Source organism: Chiloscyllium plagiosum, unplaced genomic scaffold, assembly GCF_037043375.1.
Source record: "Chiloscyllium plagiosum isolate Xiang-an unplaced genomic scaffold, Cpla_swu_hap1 HiC_scaffold_31, whole genome shotgun sequence".
Lineage (NCBI taxonomy): Eukaryota > Metazoa > Chordata > Chondrichthyes > Orectolobiformes > Hemiscylliidae > Chiloscyllium > Chiloscyllium plagiosum.
Window position 1 is genome coordinate 53,664,775 of NW_028270169.1, and position 21,383 is coordinate 53,686,157.

The 21,383-nt window shown below is 39.8% G+C and overlaps 2 protein-coding genes across 2 annotated transcripts in view; one reads left to right on the top strand and one right to left on the bottom strand.

Moving 5' to 3' along the window:
* rffl (ring finger and FYVE-like domain containing E3 ubiquitin protein ligase) overlaps positions 1–17,657 on the bottom strand; it is a 101,855-nt gene extending 84,198 nt beyond the window's left edge. The window contains exons 1-2 of the mRNA XM_043718802.2: positions 17,469–17,657; positions 12,911–12,953 (exon numbers count right to left, since the gene is read on the bottom strand). The gene's annotated coding sequence lies outside the window, so the exon portion shown is untranslated. The remainder of the gene's footprint in view (positions 1–12,910; positions 12,954–17,468) is intronic.
* A 143-nt stretch (positions 17,658–17,800) lies between these two features.
* Positions 17,801–21,383, top strand: part of rfc2 (replication factor C (activator 1) 2) — a 38,117-nt gene continuing 34,534 nt past the window's right edge. Inside the window, exons 1-2 of the mRNA XM_043718800.2 lie at positions 17,801–18,168; positions 19,928–19,997. Coding sequence (XP_043574735.1) covers positions 18,017–18,168; positions 19,928–19,997 — 222 coding nt within the window. The 5' untranslated portion in view covers positions 17,801–18,016. The remainder of the gene's footprint in view (positions 18,169–19,927; positions 19,998–21,383) is intronic.

Here is a 21,383-nt window from a genome sequence, read left to right on the forward strand (position 1 = left end):
ATAAAACATGAAGGACAATTTATTTACACAGTGGTTCACATGTGGAATGAACTTCCAGGGGAAGTGGTGAATGAGGGTAAATGTTTAAATGACATTTGGATAATGTTTGGACGGATATGGGCCAAACACAGGCAGGAGGGACTTTGGGATTGGACCGAAGGATCTATTTCCATGCTGTATAACTCTCCAAGGTGGTGCGTTATAATGTAGCTTTTGTCAAGTTGCCATTGGACAAAACATTTTTTGCCATTTTCTGTAATTAGAAGGTTGAAGAATTAAATCAAACTTTTGCTTGTTTAATTTAATAAATTTAAAATTTGATGTTCATGGTCACCTTATCGTATACCAGTATTGTGAAATCAGTTTAAAACTAAATTGATAAACTGGGTCATGTTTTAACAGTCACAATGAAAATGGATGCAATTCTCACTCCCAAAGGAATGAGAATGAAATCAAGATGAATGGAACAAACAAGTTTCATATTTCAACCCCTTTTTCAACAGTTAGACTGCAGCTTACTGTGCAAAATAACCTGACAACCAGGTCTTCTGGAAATGATGTTGAACCACGAATCAATCCCAAAGAAAGCTGACACCATTTTCTGAAAGCAAGTGACAATTGTCAAAACGATGTCAGAATAATGCTCCTTCTGCTAAACACTTTTATACTATTCCGCAAATTGACAGAAGTACCATAGCTGGTTAAACATCAGTTGGCCTAATCCATGGCTCTATGAACTCTCACACTTTACTTTCTGGATTTAGGCAAGTAGGGCACATTTCTGTAGGAAGGACCCACACAGTCTATCAAGTATTTTGATTTATTAGTCTGAAGCATGGTGTTGATTTCTGCACAGATAACACCCAAGCAAAAATAAATTAGGTAAAGCTAAATTCTGTAAAATTGGAAATGCTATATAGCCTGTTCACGTGTACAGTCACAAACAGTAGAAAGCTTTCCACATTCTAATCAGCCAAACTTAATTGCAATTACTTTGGATTTCATTTTATTTTTATAAATTACAGGTGAGTTCAAAAGATGCATTTTTTTTGTTATTCCAACATTTTGCTCATGTATTGGATCTCCTAATACAACCACAATTTCCAGTCCTGAGTTAAATCCATCTTAAAGTAAAATTTTAAAAAATGATCTGAATATCATCTGGAACCATGCATAGGAAAGTTAAAAAAAACGCTCTTGTTAACTGCTTGCTTCAGCATTAGAAGGGTTAACAAGTTAATGCATTTTGATGGTTACTCAGTTTTGATTTTGACAAATAAAAATGCAAATGTAAGAAATAGTTGTGTGCAACTGTTGATAACTGTCTTAAATTTGGTTTAAATCTAAGGCAGATAAAATGAAACTTTACTTTAAATAGTAAAGACTAAGTTTCACGAATTAGTGCATGGCATGTATTGGTAATTAACATGTTAAATCAATTTGAGCACTATTGTTTTTGGGAACATTGTTAGGCTTACTGCAGTGGCTATCTCACACATCACTGATATCACTGAACAATTAATACATTAGTATGAAAACAAAATATGTACTGTTGATTAACAAATGTGTAATCATCAAAGAACATTTCATTACGTGGTAAATAGTTTTAATTTGTTACATACAATTAGCAACACTCACAACGATTCAGACTGGTCTACTGTATAATTGCATGTGCAAGAGTGTGGAAAAATAAGCACAGGAAACAAAAATAGCCCTGATTCTATGTTTTTCCATAGGAACTCTGATAGTATTCCTGTATATTTCGTTTAATCATGCCTTTTCATTTTAATTCCTTCATAGGCTATGGGTGTTATGGACAGGCCAGCATGTATTATGTATCCTAAAGTGCCCAGAAGGCAGTTAAGAGTTAACCATATGGCTGTGGATCTGAAGTTACGTGGTCTAGGTCAGGTGAGTACAGCAGTTTCCTTCCCAAAAGGACATTAGTGAACCAGATTTGTTTTATAGTCACCATTAGACTCGTAATTCCAGACTTTTATCGAATTCAAATTCCACCATCTGCCATGGCGGGATTCAAATGCAGGTCCCCAAAATTCTGCATGGGTCGCTCGATTAATAGACTAGCAATACTAGGCTATCACCGCCCCAACACGCCCCAACACCTGTGATTTTTTTTTCCAAACGTTTCAAAGGATGAATATCTGCTGTGTGTTTCCGTGCCTGGCATGATCCTCTTACTCAAACATGCCAATATATGCCAAACAGAATAGATAACACCCTGGAACTACCTTCCTGCAAATACTGGCATTATCAGGAGCAGAAAAATGTGTTGCTGGAAAAGCGCAGCAGGTCAGGCAGCATCAAAGGAGCAGGAGAATCGACGTTTCGGGCATAAGCCCTTCTTCAGGAATGCCCGAAACGTCGATTATCCTGCTCCTTTAATGCTCCTGACCTGCTGCGCTTTTCCAGCAACACATTTTTCAGCTCTGATCTCCAGCATCTGCAGTCCTCACTTTCTCCTATTATCAGGAGCATAAAGCATAAGGTAGAGATGGGATGATAAAGGATGGTGATTAGCAATGAGATTCAGAGGTAATTAATATTAATTAAACATATGCATCATGAGGATGTGCACATCAAATCAAACTGATTTTTTTTTACTAAAAAAGGAGCAATATTTATGAATCACCATGAAGAAATCTGACCATTTAAGACTTTAGTGAAGAAAAAACATTCCTTAAAACTATCAATTTCTCCTCTGATCAGATGTAATGTTACCATACAAGGGACACGCTGATCAATTAATGTGGATTTTACAATTTCAACAATTTACAAATGCAAACAGCACTGACACTGTGCATCTTTCTGGTCACACCTAACAACATCATTTGATTGTGGTTGCACATGGCTATAGTAGCCAAATTGGAAAAGCTAAAACAAAGTGAAAAGATTTGCAATTAAGGTACAATACATGTATCATGTTATGTGAGGTAACATACATTTCAAACCTTAAAATATTGTTAATGCATTCTTTCTAATGTACTCTGTTTATAAAACATTGATTTTTTTTAATTGTTGGCCTAGATTTTGCTGCAGCAACACCAGCAAAATAGCCCCTATTTGCTGTCATTACTCCATAAACTGTCAGCAACATTAGGAGTTCAGACATGCAAAAAGCAACATTGAAATTTAGCAATTACTTTTGAGTGAGCGTGTGCTCTTTCATAGGATGTGTCATGGAGGAGTTCACAGATTGCTATATCTGCCTTGCAAACAGGAATTGACAAGAAGGTCCACTATTACATCGTTAGACACACTAAAATAAATTCAAAAGTTACACCTTATTTGATTTTCAAATTGATTTTCTATCATCATTACTATTGCTAGCATCCTGGTGTTGAAAAACTATTTTTCCACACGCAATGTCAAATTTCACCACATTGATAAAAAAAATTCCATGTAATCTTCCCATATTATTATTTTTATTGATGTAAAGATTTTAATTAAAAGTGAAGAATTTGGCTCAAAGTAGAAGACAGAGGCTGGTGGTGGAAGGTTGCTTTTCAGACTGGAGGCCTGTCACCAGCAGTGTGCCACAAGGATCGGTGCTGAGTCCACTGCTTTTCATCATTTACATAAATGATTTGGATGAGAACATTGGAGGTATGGTTAGTAATTTTGCACATGACACCAAAATTGGAGGTGTCGTGGACAGCAAAAATTACAAAGTACAATGGGATCTTGATCAGATGGGAGTTTAATTTAGATAAATGTGAGCTGCTGCATTTTGAAAAGGCAAATCAGAGCAGGACTTATATACTTAAATGGTAAGGTCCTGGGGAGTGCTGCTAAACGAAGAGACCTTGAAGTGCAGGTTCATAGTTCCTTGAAAGTGGAGTCGCACATAGATAGGATAATGAAGAAAGCCTTTGGTCTGCTTGCCTTTATTGGTCGGTGCATCGAGTGTAGGAGTTGGGAGGTCATGTTGCAGCTGCACAGGTCATTGATTAGGCTACTATGGGAATACAGCATGTAATTCTGGTCTCCCTGCTGTAGGAAGGATGTTGTGAAACTTGAAAGGATTTAGAATAGATTTACAAGGACATTGCCAGGGTTCAAGGCTTTGAGCTATAGGGAGAGATCAAATAGGCTGGAGCTGTTTTCTCTGGGGTGGCGGAGGCTGAGGGGTGACCTTATAGAGGCTTATAAAATCACAAGGAGCATGGATAGGATAAATAGCAAAGTCTTCTCCCTGGGGTGGGGGAATCCAAAACTAGAGGGCATAGGTTTAAGGTGAGAGGGGCAAGATCAAAAGGGACTTAAGGGGCAACTTTTTCACACAAAGGGTGGTGCATGCATGGAATTAGCTGCCAGAGGAAATGGTAGAGGATGGTACAATTACAACATTTAAAAGGCATTTGGATGGGTATACGAATACGATGGGTTTAGAGGGATATGGGCCAAATGTCAGCAAATGTGACTAGATTTATTTAGGATATCTGGTCTGCATGGACGGGTTGGAACCAAGGATCTATTTCCATATAGTACATCTCTATGACTCTATAATTTTCAGTGCTTTTAATTTCCATATTATATGCAAATACTTCCACAACTGATCTGGCAAAGGGGAAGTTCCCACTGTAAAGATCTTTGTGAGAAGCTTTCCTCTGGTTGCAAAAATCAGGCCATTTGCAGTATTTCAGCATAATGTACATTTTTGCATATTTCAATATTAGATGATCATGCGCATTTCTTAAAAAAAATCTCAACAGAAATGCATTTTCTGTTTTTGTCAGAACACCCAACCTTATCCACACATGTTGATCTAATACAGATATTGAAGTTGCTCTATATAAAACATGCACATTACGCCAACACTAAACACACAAACAGTCTAATTTAGACCGACTGGGAAGTTACCTTATTAAAATGAATCTTAATCATTGGCCTAGCACTTACCTGTTGGCCAGGTTTCTACACTTCATCTGGATTTGAGAGAACATTTAATAAGTAGTCGGATGAGATGCATCGATGAATACCATGTAGAACCTAACTCTAAAACCCAGTAATAAAAGCTCTTGTTCATCACGGTAAGGTTTGCCGGTTGCATACATTTATTACATAGATCTGCATTGTGTTCTACTTAAATAACAACTTTGTGCAGAAAACTGATATCATGATGTTCTGAATTAGATGAATGGAGGTTTGCATAATCAATCCATGAAGCGAAGAAACAGATAAAGAGTTCAATGTGGAAAGGCCATAGTAGAGAGAAATAAAGAATGCCTGGAGATCTGACTCAAGCCTTGGTCATAGGTGATTACATGATTCAAAACTCAGCTGGTGGTCAAACAGATTGCTGAAATGTTTCCAAGTTAAATGAGTTTGAGTAGAGGCATCTGAATATTGGGGAGAGCTGAATAATGCAATTAAAGATTTGCAACCATAAGCCAAAGCTTAAAAGTTAATCAGCATAGTACAACTAATAATTAATGATGCTATTATCAAGGAGTAACATTTAGATAAAGTGAGATGAAAAATAAAAGTATTAAAGAAATTGGAGAGGCAGTTACTATTTTGGCTCAATAGTTTAAAAAATTGAAAGCGAAAATGCAACTATGAGTATGCATCTGGCAAGCATGAGGACGAACGACTTGGGCCCAACAATACTCAAAAGGATGACAGAACTAAATGGAGAAAAGTCATAAGATGGATACCAGAAATGGGAAGGTCCAGTTCTGACACACTACAGTAAATAGAAGAGTGACAGATTACAGTTAGAAAGTTTTTAAAAACTCTTTAAAACAGAGAAGGTTAATGAGAGTCAAAAAGGGATTTTCAACATTTCGTAATAATTTTGTCAATGTAAAAACAGTACAGCTTGGTTTTACAGTGATTACTATGTCAGTAATAAGGCAGCACAAGATAGAGAATTACCATTGACAGCAAAGCACAACAGAATGTTTTCCACTGAAGGTTATGAGAACATGCTCAAGGGTTCAGTCTGCAAAATCATTTATGTCAGTATTGAGTAAATGTGGTGAATGGGGAAGATAAAATGGAAAAAGTGCAATTGTGTAGATAGAGCTAATTGAACAGCCAGCTTTGTCAGAGTTAGGACTCTGTCGTCAAAACCTTTTATTCCACAGCCTTAGGTGGTACAATTTCTAAACTTGTCTCAAGTTTACCTCCAGAATAATACAGTCACTTTGTTCAGTCTTTCATATGCCACAATTACTACATTTGCTGCCAAGGACCCCTCCTCTGCTTGTACTTTCTAGCGCATATAATACATATAAAATATGTACTATATTGATTACATCATCAAGTAGCACAGTCAGAATTTTGCACGTCCACGGAGGACGCCTATATCTTAGATTAGATTACATTACAGTGTGGAAACAGGCCCTTCGGCCCAACAAGTCCACACCGACCCGCCGAAGCGCAACCCACCCATACCCCTACATTTACCCCTTACCTAACACTACGGGCAATTTAGCATGGCCAATTCACCTAACCTGCACATCTTTGGACTGTGGGAGGAAACCGGAGCACCCGGAGGAAACCCACGCAGACACGGGGAGAACGTGCAAACTCCACATAGTTAGTCGCCTGAGGCGGGAATTGAACCCGGGTCTCCGGCACTGTGAGGCAGCAGTGCTAACCACTGTGCCACCGTGCCGCCCAATTAATTAATCTTAATTAATCTAATCATCCATTGCCTGTATTTTTCAATTTCATATCCTTTATCAATATCTGGAAGACACAATACTTGCTCCAAACACGTATTGGGCGGCACCGTGGCTCAGTGGTTAGCACCGCTGCCTCACAGCGCCAGGGACCCAGGTTCAATCCCAGCCTCGGGCGACTGTGTGTGGAGTTTGCACATTCTCCCTGTGGGTTTCCTCTCACAGTCCAAAGATATGCAGGTTGGGTGAATTGGTCATGCTAAATTGCCCGTAGAGTTAGGTCCATTAATTAGGGGGAATGGGTCTGGATGATTTACTCTTCAGAGGGTCAGTGTGGACTAGTTGGGCCGAAAGGCCTGTTTCCACACTGTAGGGAATCTAATCTAATCTAAACAAACATTGAAAAAAGACTGTGATCATCCTATACAGTTTCCATCAGCATCTGACTGAGAGTCAATTTCAAGCTAAGTTAGGAAATGTTCATTTGGCATCCTGCTCAACATCCTGTCTAACATTGAAAATTTCTTGTCACCTCATCGCGGTCCTTCTACTGGTGAAATGTTTCACATCCTCATCACTTCAAGGTTTTCTCCAGCACCTGTGATCAACTCCACTGCAACCTCCATTCCTCAGTCTTCACTATACCAATTACGTTCAATTTCTTCAGATTTCACTGAATGATGTACTTCGCTTGTCAGTTTCAAAACTGTCAATCTTGCTTCAAAACTATTCCTCATAGCACCGTCTTCTGTTCATGCACATATTCTCTGCTCTGCAACACTAGACTTCACCTCACTCCTTCAACTCAGTCTGTACTGTATCAATACGTCGGAATCTTATATATCTCAATCAGCGTCTCTTAAATCCCAGAGTATACTACTAATCAATCCTCATATGGAGAGCACTTGCATCAGATGAATCTGCCTAGTGAGTTTCAGTTGTATCTCTTCTAAACAAGTCTACTGTCCCTTAAGCAAGGTGACCAATACTGCCAGAGCAGGCTTGTCCAACAGATTACAATCTGGCTTTCTGAGCTGTTATTCAAAATACAGGGAATTCTAACTGGATAAATATGCAAAGAATGTTCAATCAGAGGCTGTTTCTCTATGCGTTTGCTGCCGATAGGCTCATTAATGCAAGAGACATGCAGTCGCACAATATCAGTGGTTTAATTGTCCAAAAGCTAAGGAGATCAGGAGAATTTCAAGAGAACATTGACTTGGGCAGGAGGAGATTTACAATTGAGAAGTGGGGGTGGCAGAGTGTGGGATAGAGAGAGAGAAATTGCAGGTCAGTCATCAGCAGTGATTGGTGGCTGAGGTACAGTTGACTATGGGTTTGGGCTTTTGTCATGCAAAGGTAGCATCCTAACCTCTGGGCCAGGTTCAAGTCCCACCTGGTCTGGAGGTGAATAACATCTCTGAACAGGTTGATTAGGTTGAACAACTGATTAGTAAATACCTGCAGGGGTCTGAGACTGCCTGTCTCTGAGAGTGCCTATGTGAGAGACAGGGGATCTGGTGGGTGAGTGAGTAGGTGGGATTGAGCTGTACACCCCATGCTTCTATACCCCACCAACGCACTATAAAAACATCTTTAAAGTAACCCGTGAGAGGTGGAAAACCTAGACTGAAGGATAACCCAACACAAATTTCATGTGAATTCAACAAAGGCTGCCAGCATGGAGTGTGCCCTACCAGCAGCATTAGCTGACCATCCTTAACTTGGCCTCAATCTCCAACATTTTCTTGTAATCAGGACTTGGGGCTGAGTACTAATTTTCTATCTCTAGCTTCTTAACTGAAAACACAAAAAAAAATCTTATTAGTTCACCCTGTCGCCTGCAACTTTATTAATGGTCATTTTTACTGATAACTTATTTAATTGGTCAATTTATCACTTCAGACTTTTTTCCTGAGATTCGTGTTTACTATTGTGGCAAACTTCATTGTTCTACAATTTGCTCAGAAACTCTTAAAGAATTCTGGAAAAGAAATACTCCATCTACTACAAGAACAACGATCTGTCAGTGATCATCTGCTTCATTATAGAATTCTTAACATCGCAGCTGACCAAATAATTGACACAAGGTCACATCCAAAGAGGCAAAAGATTGCCAATTAATCAAATTATAGTCAATAATTTTAACACAAGTTTACCGATATTTGAACTCCATTTAGTTTCTGTGAAAGATTACAATAAAAACCACAGTAAATTCAACCACAAAGCATCACTGCAGTGCAGCTTACATAAAAGCTATCACAACTTCCCACACACATTTGTAACTTTACAGTCGACGTTTAGATGTGGCATTATGTCATTACTTAATTCCTGAGTTCTTTTAAAAGCTCAGGAATGGTGTAGGCTATTAAAATAATCGAAGACGTTACATTGTCTACTGACACATCCAGAACAAGTTACTTCAAGTTGGGAGAAAGAAGTTCCGCTTGAAATTCAGAAGAGAAAAGTCCGTACAGTATTTTGAAAGAGATAGAAGTCAGCCTCTTTTCTTACAACTGATAAAGCACACGCAATTACAGTCATTACGTTTATTGAAGGCACTGACCAAAGTCAGTACTATACTTACATTACGAACATAGAACATAAATGTGCCATTCAATCTCCCAACAATGCACCAAAAAATTAACTATTTACTTGAAAGTCAATTCATTTTAGTATTTTCAGAACTGCACAGCAAACAAAGGTGAAATAGTCAGAACCTGAAGCAATGTCTTATTTCTCTGAAAAAGGACAGTAGCCAAGTTGCAACATATTACATGATAGGAACTAAAGATAACTGTTTACTTTATAAACACTCTTAGAATAATTTGCAAGATATGAAGTATTGATGCTTGAAGATTTGTTTTTAAAAAAATGGCTCTTTTCATGTTGAACATTTACAAAGTTCCTAAAACAGTTGCAGGGAGTGGAAACATTTCAAGGATAACCTGAAGACAACAATTATGGAGTGTGACATTCCACTGGAAACATAACAATGAGCAGAGACTGCAGAGATTGAACATTTGCTTTGGAGACAACTGTGTGCCAAAAGAAGGAACATCTTGTTTCAGTAAAGTCAACCAGCAACATTTGAAATATGACAATACTGGGCACATGCATCACTGACTATGAACTTTCTTGTACTGCTATAGATGATCCGTTTCAAAGTGACCTGGACTTGTTTGATTGGAAGGGTGTTTGGCAGACATGAAGCAGCATACTTATACAAGTAGTCCTTGGTTGTCCAACTAGAGAATTGCTGAGAATACAGATTTGCTTCTGTGTCTATCCTGATAGCTTTGACAGGATGTGCATTTTTTTCTCCAAGTAACAGAAATCTATGGCGTTTCCAATTAACTGATGTGGATTGTACACTTTTTTTAAAATTCGTTCATGGAATGTGGTTGTCACTGGCTAAGCCAGCATTTATTACCCATTCCTAACTGCCCAGACAGCGGCTAAGAGTCAATGGCATTAGGTCTGGACTCATAAGCAAGCCAAACCATGAACGATATTAGTAAACCAGATGCGTTTCTGTGGCAATAAACATGGTCACCGATGGTCTAGCTTTTAATTCCATATTTTCCACCTACCATGGTGAAATTCAAACCCACATACCCAGACTATTCACTAGGGGCTGTGGACGAACAACCCAGTAATGTTATCACTTCACTTCCAACTGCAGCAAACTCCATTTATCCATATTCAGGTACCCTGTTAAAAACCAAGTTGAAAACCTTGTTGAAGTTTAACATAAAGAAAGTTTGGAGAAGCCAACAGAGCAGCTGGTGGAATTTATGTTAAATAAATAAATCCAGAGTTGAAAGCTAGTTTCATGGTCTTCTTCAGTGAAACTATCATTTGATTCTCTAATGCCCTTAAGGAAAGGAAATCTGCCAACCCTTCCTGGTCTGCCAAACATTTGACTCCAAACACAAAGCAATATGGTTAATTTTTAACTACCATCTGGAATGGCCTAGCAAGTCAATTAGTTCAAGGGCAATAAATTCTGTCCTTGCCAATGATGCCCACATTCCATGAAAGTATAAAGAAATAAACATTAGTACAGTGAATTATAGATTATTTAGGTGAGGGGGAAAAATCCAACTTCTATTAATTAATGTAGCTGGTCAATAATCTTTAGCGGTGTGGAGTACTGGCAAACACAGGCACCAGATTACCAAATCCACAATATGGGAGACAAATTGGATTTTACTTTGGAGCATTGTTGCAAGGTAGGCAAATATAGCAGCTAATTTATAAGCAGTCACATCAGCTTTGAGATAAATAATCAAATCTGCTTCCGTGATATCAAGTCAGATACAATGTTAGCCGAAGCTTTTCTTTCAAAAGTGTAATAAAACTTTTCTGGCCACTTAAGAGAACAGATGTTGCTTCATTCAATAGCCACCACCTCAAATGGAGCAGCATTCCTTCAGCGCTGTACTGACACATCAATCTATTTTACCCGCTTAGGTCTTGAATCCATAACCTCCTCGACACCTAAAGGACAGACTGGACTCTAATCTCCAATGAGAATAATACGTCTGGACACAAACTTCGAAGGACATTGTTCAAGACCTATATGAAAGGGGAGATGGGTCAGTCAGCAGCACTCTGAGTTTGGAGTTAGAAAGCTGTTGGTTCAAGGCGAGTCCAAAACGTGAACATATAATTTAGTATCACATCTCAATGCAGTTTTGGTTTCTATTCATTCATGGAAAAAGGACTTTCATGACTGTGCCAGCATTTTTACACATCCCTAGTCGACAAGGTGCCTTCTTTAACTGCTACAAATCACAGTTGTAGGTAGATCCAAAGTACTGTTATGAAGGGTGTTCCAAGATTTTGATCCAGTTAAAATGAAAGAATGGTGATATATTTCCAAGTCAGGATAGTGGGTAACTGTGAGGGGTACTTGCAGATGCTGTTCCCATGTCCTATATGATGTGTTCGTGGGTTTGGAAGGTATTGTCAAATGAATAGCCAGTCTATTGAGGGTGAGCTTCATTGTTAAAGGTACCATCATTCAAACATGAACCAAGGCTCTATCTTCCTGTTCAGGTGATTGTGAAATATCCCATGGGACTAAGGACAAGGGAGATCTGCATATACAATACCAACATTAATTCCTTAACTAATGCCTTCAAAACAGATTAACTAGCCATTCTTCTCATTCGTATATGCACAATTTATTGTCATCTATGAAGTCAAGTGATTAAACTAAAAAAAAATCAATGAATGAAGTCTTTCAAAAGTTTCAATTAAAAATTACCATTCAAAAATTAACACATGAAATTAATGCAACAAAGCTCCAAATGTATTGCAATGGGATTGCTTATTACTGATACCTTGCGAGAACAAGACTAGTGTCCATTATGACCTGTTAAAGTAAAATTGAGCATTTTAACAGTAGCAAATTTAAGATTCCATAAACATATTGCATTGTTCAAAATTAAAATTAATTCACCAGTTATAAGACCAGCATATCCAAGAAAGTATAGCAGAAACATTTATTTAATGAATCTGATGGAATAATGAAAAATTCTGACAAGCTGATGCTCCCAGCATAGCTTTTTACAAAGTAACTGTAAAAGAACAATCTGCGCAGCACAAAATATATCAACATTACTTAGTGGAACAGCAACAATAGCTCTGCTCTCACTCAATCAGCCGTAACTGTATTTCACTTAATTTCAAAATTTTTCAGGTGGTAGTGGCATTATATTATCACTGGACTATTAATCCAGAGCATCATGCAAATAGTCTGGGAACATGATGGAATCTGAATTCAATAAAGTTCAGAATTAAAGACTTGTCCAACAGTGTTCATCATTATAAAAACCCGTCTAGTTCACGAATATCGCTCAGGAAATCTGCCATCGTTAGCCAGTCTGGCCTACATGTGATTCCATACTAAAGAAGTGTGGTTGAGAAATAACTTCCTCTAAGAGAGCCAATCAGTTCAAGTGCAATTCAGACAGGAAATAAATGTTTGCCTTGCCAGGAACACCGACATATCATGTAAAAATGAATAAAAAGTACCTATTAATTTATGATTACTGTCTTCCCGAGATTTTCCATTTCTCCAAAAATCTCAGGTACTGAGACTAGCAGTTCTGCAGAGTGCAGGCTGCATGTCTATACCACATTTATATTATTTCACTCTGAATGAAGGCTGCAATGGATCCTCAATTACCCAGTTCATATGAACAACATGTCTACTTCTGTGAGGCTCAGACTGAGAAGAACACACTCACCTGAACTGACAGAAGTCTTCACCTCACCTTTGGGAATAGTGATCTGTAATTACACACCATAATATTACCATTTAATGGGAAAAGATGATATATATGACTACTATTTCTAATAGCTGTTGCAAATAAGATTACAATTCTAAGATAATATCATTCTTACAACTGATGCCTCAATTTTAAAAGAATGTCTGTAGAAGCGAGCATTGTTGGCAGACCAGTGTTCCTGGCCAATCCCCCCATTTGCTTGAGTAGGTAATTGTTAGAAGCTTCCAGGATATTGATCCAGGAACAGAGAACAAACAATGGTAAGAGATTGAAGAGGAACTTGCAGGTGACAGTATTACTGTGTGCCAGCTACCTTTGTTCTTCTGTGTTAGATATTGTGGGGCTAGCAGGTGCTGTCAGTACAGTATTGGCATGTTAAATACTTCAGTGCAACTTGTAGGTGACACCCATTGTTGATGATGTGCCAGTGGAGGGAGTAAAGGTGGTGCAAGCTGACTGCTTTTCACTGGACAGTGTCAAACTTCTTAACTATTGTTGGAGAGGCACTCATCCAGGCAAGTGAAGAGTATTTCATCACACTGTTGACTTGTCAATGTTAGGCATGTACTGGGGAATTGCTGCCGAATTCCTAGCCTCTGGCTTGCTCTTGAAGCCACAGTATTTATACAGCTAGTCCAGTTCAGTTTTTGAGAACTGTGAACTACCAGACGATGATGGTGACGAGTTCAGCAATTTTCAGGTCATTGATATCAAAAGGAGAGGTTTAGACTCTAAGTTGGAAATCATTATTGCCTACACTTTGTAGTACTAATATTATTTGCAACTAAACAACCGAAGGCTGTGTTGTTCAGGTCTTGCTGGACATGGGCAAAAATTGTTTCAGAAAAATAAAAGCAAAATATCATGGGCAGTGGAAATGTAAAATAAAATTTTGGATTAACACATACTCTGAAGAAAGGTCAACAACCTGAAATGTTAAGTCTGTTTCCCCAGGGGCTGCCAAACCCACTGAGTATTTCCAACATTTTCTGTTTTGTTTCAGTGAATGGAGTATCATTCAACCTTTTCTTTTTCCCAAGTAAGGCACTAAAATCAAAAGTAAACTCAATTGGCAATTAAATAATTTTTATTGTGCATTCTGTATGGGCTTTATTTTCTTTAAAAGCCAATACCAAAACAACTATTTTAAATAGAGTGGGTGGTTCATGTCTGGAATGAACTTACTAAGGAAGTGGTGGATGTGGGAACAGTTTTAAGATTTAAAAGGAAATAGGATAGGTTTGGAGGAATATGGACCAGGTGCAGGCAGTTGGGACCAGTTTAGTTGGATTTATGTTCAGCATAGACTGGTTGGACTGAAGCGTGTGTTTCCGTGTCATATGACTGACTCTGTAAGATATATTGGAAGTTCCCCACAGCAATGTTTCTGTAGGTAGTTTCCATGTTGAGGTAATAGCAACCAAAAAGGATGACATTAGAAGCTATAATTTGCAGACAGGAAATATGCAACTGCAAAACCTTGATTCAAATATTGTCGTGAAAATAGAAGATATTAGGATGGGTAATCAAAACATTGGCCAAAGGAGTGAATTACAAGGAGAATCGTAAAGGGAATTCCAGAGAATAAGGCACGGCTGACAATAACTACAATTTTTTTTTTAAATGGGGGGCGGGAGAAGAGGTGAGGGGAAGCGAGAGATGGTGGAGGGGAGGTATGCATCAGGAGGGATGGAGCAGTCAAGTAACAATTTCAGGCTGGAAGACGAGATTTCTGATACGACATCTCAGAGGTATTTTCAATGAATATCAACATTTAACAGAAATCTGAAGAGAAGCCTGAACATCTACTGTAACTCATGTAAGCCTAAATCTGAAGAAAGGCTCATGCCCGAAACGTCGATTCTCCTGCTCCTTGGATGCTGCCTGACCTGCTGCGCTTTTCCAGCAACACATTTTCAGCTCTGATCTCCAGCATCTGCAGTCCTCACTTCCTCCTAAGCCTAAATCTTACAATGTTCTTGGATGCACTGTAAGAGTCTGAACTGTAAAACAATCAAATGCAACTTTTGTCTCTAGAAACTGCACTGAATCAACAATAAATAAAAGGCAGTTTAAAAGTGGCATGCAATAATTTTGAACTGATTTGTAAACAATAATATAAATTAGATGCAAATGATACAATTCTCTATGTGGGGGTGGGGTAGGAGTGGAGAGTGTGGCATTGGAAAAGCACAACAGGTCAAGCAGCATCCAAGGAGCAGGAGAATCGACGTTTCGGGCATAAGCCCTTCTTCAGGAATGAGTGGGGAGTCTGTTTGTGTTAAAAGTTGGAAGGGATTGAGGTAAGGAGGAGAACAGTTTTATCTTATGCCCTTCCTACTTTACCAATGTTACCTTTTATTCATAAATTTACTCTCCTCAGTCTCAAAGATTTACATCCTTGCTGGAGAAAGGTTCTCCAGGAACCTGACATACCTTGATGTACATTAAGCAAATGATGATTATTTGGACATGATTTTAGCTATTTAGCCTCAACAAGACATATAACTATATGGGGTACCAGAACCAAGTTGAAACTTTATTGCTGGAACAGCACAGCAGGTCAGGCAGCATCCAGGGAACAGGAGATTCGACGTTTCGGGCACAGGCCCTTCTTCAGGAATCCTTCAGGATTCCTGAAGAAGGGCCTGTGCCCGAAACGTCGAATCTCCTGTTCCCTGGATGCTGCCTGACCTGCTGTGCTGTTCCAGCAAAAAAGTTTCAACTTTGATCTCCAGCATCTGCAGACCTCACTTTCTCCTCGTACCAGAACCAAGTCAAGTCTTCCTCAACTGCCACTCGAAAACATACACTTCCAGTAGGAGTCACTCAAGAGTAATCAGAGATGGAAACTTTTACTCCAAGACATGCGAATAAACTGCCATACAGTATCTCCACAGTTTCCACTAACAAACAAATCAGAAATCAGGAATTAAATGTGGCCTCTCCCTGCCCAAAGGAAGAAATGAAGAAGCAAAAACTTAAGCACATGAAAAGGTAAATAGTGTAGACTATTTCTAATAGAAAATAAGATAGAATAATTAATAAGGATGTTTTGAACGTGTTCTTAAATGGAGCTGGCTAAAATATATATGTTAATTGTAATTTTTAAACAGTTCTGCTGGCTGTGGGAGAAATTAGTGATTCCATCAACCACTCTTCCACCGTTCTGTAAACCTGGACGGGGTAACAAATGAAGAACAAGCATGTTCAGGGTCATTATCTGAAAAAAGAATGCTAAGAGAGACTTAAGTCAGCTTAGGCTAGACAGTTGGTCAAGATTCAGAGTAATAGACTACCTAAGTAAAGTACATTCACTCTCAGCCTCCAAAAATCATCCATGAGTTTTAGTTTTAAAAAGGAAGATTGAAGCAAAGTTATTTTGCAAAGCACACGATGCTACCGAGCAATGTAATTTGTTCATGACTCCACCTCAGTTTTAAATCAGTTCACCTTTCAAAAGGATTGGAGAAATATAAGTAAGGACCACCATATCCTCTTTATACAACAGGGTGCTCTCCTCCACTGTGAGCCCATCCCCACCTCCACTGTGAGCCCATCCCCACAACCTTCCCTTCCAGGTTATGCTATGGTATCTGTAGATATCGCATCAACAAAGCAAATTCCCAATGGTGAACCCACTGGTCAGATCAATTTCATGAAATACATAAGATAAAACTTAAAATTCAAAGCTGATGAAAATCAAGTGACATATCAAGAACTCCTGTACTTTGTGAGATAAATTGCAAATATCAGGCAGTACCGTTCAAGATGTTTCATTAGTGAAACCTAGACTTTGCTACTAAATGAGTGAGTTTTAAATACAATGCAACAATTTTCACAACAAGGCTGATCAACAAAATGTTTGCAACCAGTATATTGACAGCCTGTCAACTGAAAGTTAATCCCTCTGGACTTTACACTGAAGTGTTTTGAGCATCTAAACCAAATAATAGAGGCAAATTCCTTCAAAAGTTTTAAATACACGGTTACAAGTGCCAACTTTCTAAAGTTGAAAGCAGGTAAGGGCTTCTATGGTAATAAGAGTTCACTAAAAAAATCTTCAATTGCGGTTGAACGGTTGGCAAAAGTTATTTAGCGTCTCATTTACTTGTCAGGAGTTACAACCGTGATAAAGACTCTGTACAGGTGAGAGGAGGTGGAAGGTATTAGTTTCGGAGTCAGGGAAGGAAGCGTTGCGGACATTTAAAGTCGTGATTTTGACGGTACGTTCAAATTCAAAGAACAGGAAGAGATTGAAGGAAGAATTCAAACACTGCCTGCATGAACCCCAGAAATCCTCCCCCTGAAATTCTGCTAGAGAAGGCAACAGGGTATTAGGGAAGGAGCGTTTTCAAAATGAAGCTGGCAATTTGGAAAAAAAGTTTTGGTTGGTGGGGGCGGGAGTGAGCCGTAGTGGATGCACTTTAGACACTCCCTGTAAAGAAGGTTAAACTTCCTTTAAACATCAAAGAAACATAGTGATATACAAGACAGCCAACACCGTGATGCTTACCGTCGCGGCTTCCCTCGTCCCTTGATCGAAAACTTTTGCTTACTTTGTTTCATCAGCAAAGACGTAAAATTTAAGAGAGAGGACAAAACTGGCGAAGAAAGATGACGGATCAGCAGTGGGACAATGAAAGGTGTGGGGAGGGGCACAAAATAACGATCGTTAAACGCTCCTCGCACTTCGACTTCTGCCGACCGCCGGCGGCTGACCGACACTGCGCGCGCACGTCAGGGCAGTCTGGCTCTGGAGGACCGGACGCTTGGAGGACCATCCGCGGCCAGGCGGAGGCAACAGAGGACACTCTTGGCAGCTTGCTGAGTGTCTTTGGCGAGACGGTTGCAGGAGCCGTTAAACGGGAGAAGCACCAGCAAATGTTCCGTTCCGTGCGAATGGTTCAATTTTTAAAATATGTCGATTATTCCAGGATTATGTTTTTGATAAAATGCTCTATTTTCGGAAGTTTTGATCATTGAGAGGGGTAGGCGGTGACGCTCGTCCCGCCCCGCCCCTTCCCTGACGTGGTGTGGAGAGCGCGGGAAGCGGGGAAAACCATGGAGACGGGGCCGGAGGCTGAGCGCGGCCTGGGCCCGGGGCACGACACGGCGGAGGGTGAGATCCGGGAGCAGGAGGGACACAAAGAGGCTTCGGCATCCGCTTCCAGTGCTGCCGGGCGAACGGCGCTGGCTGCGTATGAACTGCCCTGGTGAGTGAGTGTGAGCTGGACCCCGTACACACCTCGCTCCCTACCCCCCGCGGACAACCTACTCTGCCGTCCCCAGACACCCAGCCCCCACCCTTATTCTCTCACTCTTCCCCTTCTCCCCCAACCCCTCACTCTCCCTCTTTCCCACACACACACATCCCTTTGATTTCTCCTTCTGAAGCGAAACCCCCTTTGCTCCTGGAGCAATTTTATGTCTTCACTAGCACTTTTGTCTTCGTTCATCTTGCTTGTTAGCATGAGTACAGATATCTGTTTTCAACTTTTTAGTTTTAATGCAGTTACCAAGATAAGCTGGTACTCCTGGCCGGTGAATCAGTAACCAAATTGGAGAGAACTGAGGTGATTGGTTATAATAATAAATTAGACAAGAGTTTTTGTTTTTATTACAAGGTGTTGTGATGTGTAATATCTTGTCTGAACATCTCATGAAAGTAGATTGTATGATAGCGATCAAAATAGATTGAGGCATCTACTTGATAAAGGAACAGTTTCAAGGGTTTTAAGATTTTTAGAAAAGGACTAACTAGTGCATACATAATGGCTTGAATGGCCTCCTTTCTGCGCAATGACAGCTTTGTGAATTGACTAGGTGGGAAGAAGCTGGCACAGGTAAAACCAATTGTAGGATGCTGAAAGTAGTATGCACAAACAGCTGAAATACTATGTTCATATGCACCATGATGCAGCCATGAGCTGATAAGTGGCAAGTCTCATTTGAACCTCCCATGCCAAGCAACGATCCTCTGACAGGGGAATCCAGCCACCACTCTTTGATATTCAATGGTATTGCCATTGTTAATTCCCACTAAGTGATAGAGATGGGATTAGATGGTGTTGTTGAAGTGGTGGTGAGTTGCAGCTGTGTACCTTGTAAAATGGTAGGCAGTGAATGAAAGTGAGTCATGTGTGCAGGAAGTGAACTGTTGAAGGTATGATAGATATGGGGCACTAATTAAGCGAGCTACTTTGTTATGGTTGGTGTCAAGCTTCTTGAGTGCTGTTGGAGCTGCTCTGATCCAGGTGAGTGGAGAGTATTCTAGAAGGATGTCTTCACTCAAAGGGTGATGGAGGTATCCCTGAAACTCTAGATATTTGACTAAGTGAAGATTACAAAATAGATTGTGTTTTTGTTCAGCAGAGATATTAAGGTCATGAAAACAGGATGGAGTCAATGAAGTTGAGCTACAAATCAACCATGATTTTTTGATAGGGTAAACTCAAAAATAGCTCTTTCCTGTACCTTCTACCTCACCTCGGCAGGAGGTCTGTATCACCATTTTCAAGTTTCGTTGTGTGTGCATCACCTGTTTCTGCTGCTTGAGTCATCCAAATGGAACCAAAATATGTCATTTTCCTATCCTTCTTGTCTGTTCACTCTGTGCTCTTAACAGATTTTCCTAACACCTTTTTTCCAATTTCTGGCCATCTCTTGTCTTATTGTGAAGTATCTTGAGTCTATCACTTAGTGGGAATTAACAATGGCAATACCATTGAATATCAAAGAGTGGTGGCTGTATTCCCATGTTGGAGGATCGTTGCTTGGCATGGGAGGTTCAATTGAGACTTGCCACTTGTCAGCTCATGGCTGCATCATGGTGCATATGAACATAGTGTTTCATCTGTTTGTACATACTGCTTTCAGCATCCTACAGTTGGTCTTAATACAAGTTATTGTGACATGATCCTTTTTGAAGTATTTAACCTTAGATTTAAAGAGTTGTTTTTCTTTGTCAAACAGGGTTGAGAAATACAGACCACTGAAACTCAATGAAGTTGTGGGCAATGAGGAAACCGTCAGCAGGTTGGAGGTAGGTTCTGGTGATTTATTTTCGAGCCACTGATTCCTCCCCCCTGTGTTCCCTAACAACTGTTTATTGCTGAACCAGATTGCCCACTATCTTCATGTCATAACTAATCCCAAGGTGAAGTTCTGACCACACATCCATGTCATTACTAGCACTTCTGGTATTTCATTTGACTCTGCTCGTGGCACAGCACAAATGAAGTCCTCTTCCATGCCTTTATTACCTCCAGACTTGCCTATTCCAAAAAAGATTTACCTCCCATGTTCTACCCTTCTTAAGCTTGAGTTGAGCTGATCCAAACCCCTGCTTGACCCAGTCTCTGATTTCCTCCAAGTCTGATCTCTTGCAAAACTTCAATTTTATTTGCCCCATCACATCGCCAAGTTTCAAATGCTTTGACCATAAAATTAGCAATACCCTCATTAAACCTCTCTGGCTGTCAACCTCCCTCTTAACTTAAAATGTGCATCTTTGACAAAACATTTGCTCATTTGATCCAAATCTTTTGTTTCATAATCAAACTTGGAATTATAATGCTCCTGTGAAATACCTGTTGTTGACTCAAGTTGAAGTTTTGTGACGTACAAAGAAGTGCAGCACAAGAACAGATCCTTCAGCCCCCTCAAGCCTGTGCCGATCATCATGCCCTAACTAAACTAAAAAACAACTTTCTGCCCATATTCGGTCCATATCCTTCTATTCCCTCCCTATTCATGTAACCGTCCAGAAAACTCTTTAATGTTGCTAACGTGCCTGCTTCCCCACCTCTTCTGGCAGTGCATTCCAGGCTCCGACCACTCTGTGTGGAAAAACTTGCCTTGTACACCTTCCTTAAACCTTCCCCCTCTCACCTTGAACCTGTGCCTCCTTGTAATTGAAGCTTTAACCCTAGGGAAAAAGCCTCTGACTTTCTACCTTATCTATGCCCCTCAATCTTGTAGACCTCTATCAGGTCTCCTCTTAGCCGCCGTCTTTCCAGTGAAAACAATCCTCGTCCTTTTAACCTTTCCTCCTAGCCAATGCCCTCGAGACCAGGCAACATCCTGGTGAACCTTTTCTGCAATCTCCAAAACTTCCACATCTTGAGGTGTGGCAACCAAAACTGCACACTACTCCAAATGCAGCCTAATAAGGGTTTTACATAGCTGCCACATAGCTTGCCAACTCTTGTACTCCATTCTCTGGCTGACTAAGGCAAGCATGCCATATGCTGCCTTAATCACCTTGGCCACCTATGTTGCCACTTTTAAGGAACTGTGGACCTGCATACCCAGATCCACTGGAATGTTAATGTTCTTAAACAATATGCCATTTACAGTATAGTTTGCAACTAAATTAGATCCTTGAAAATGCATCACCTCACATTTTGTGCAGAGTAAACTCCGTCTG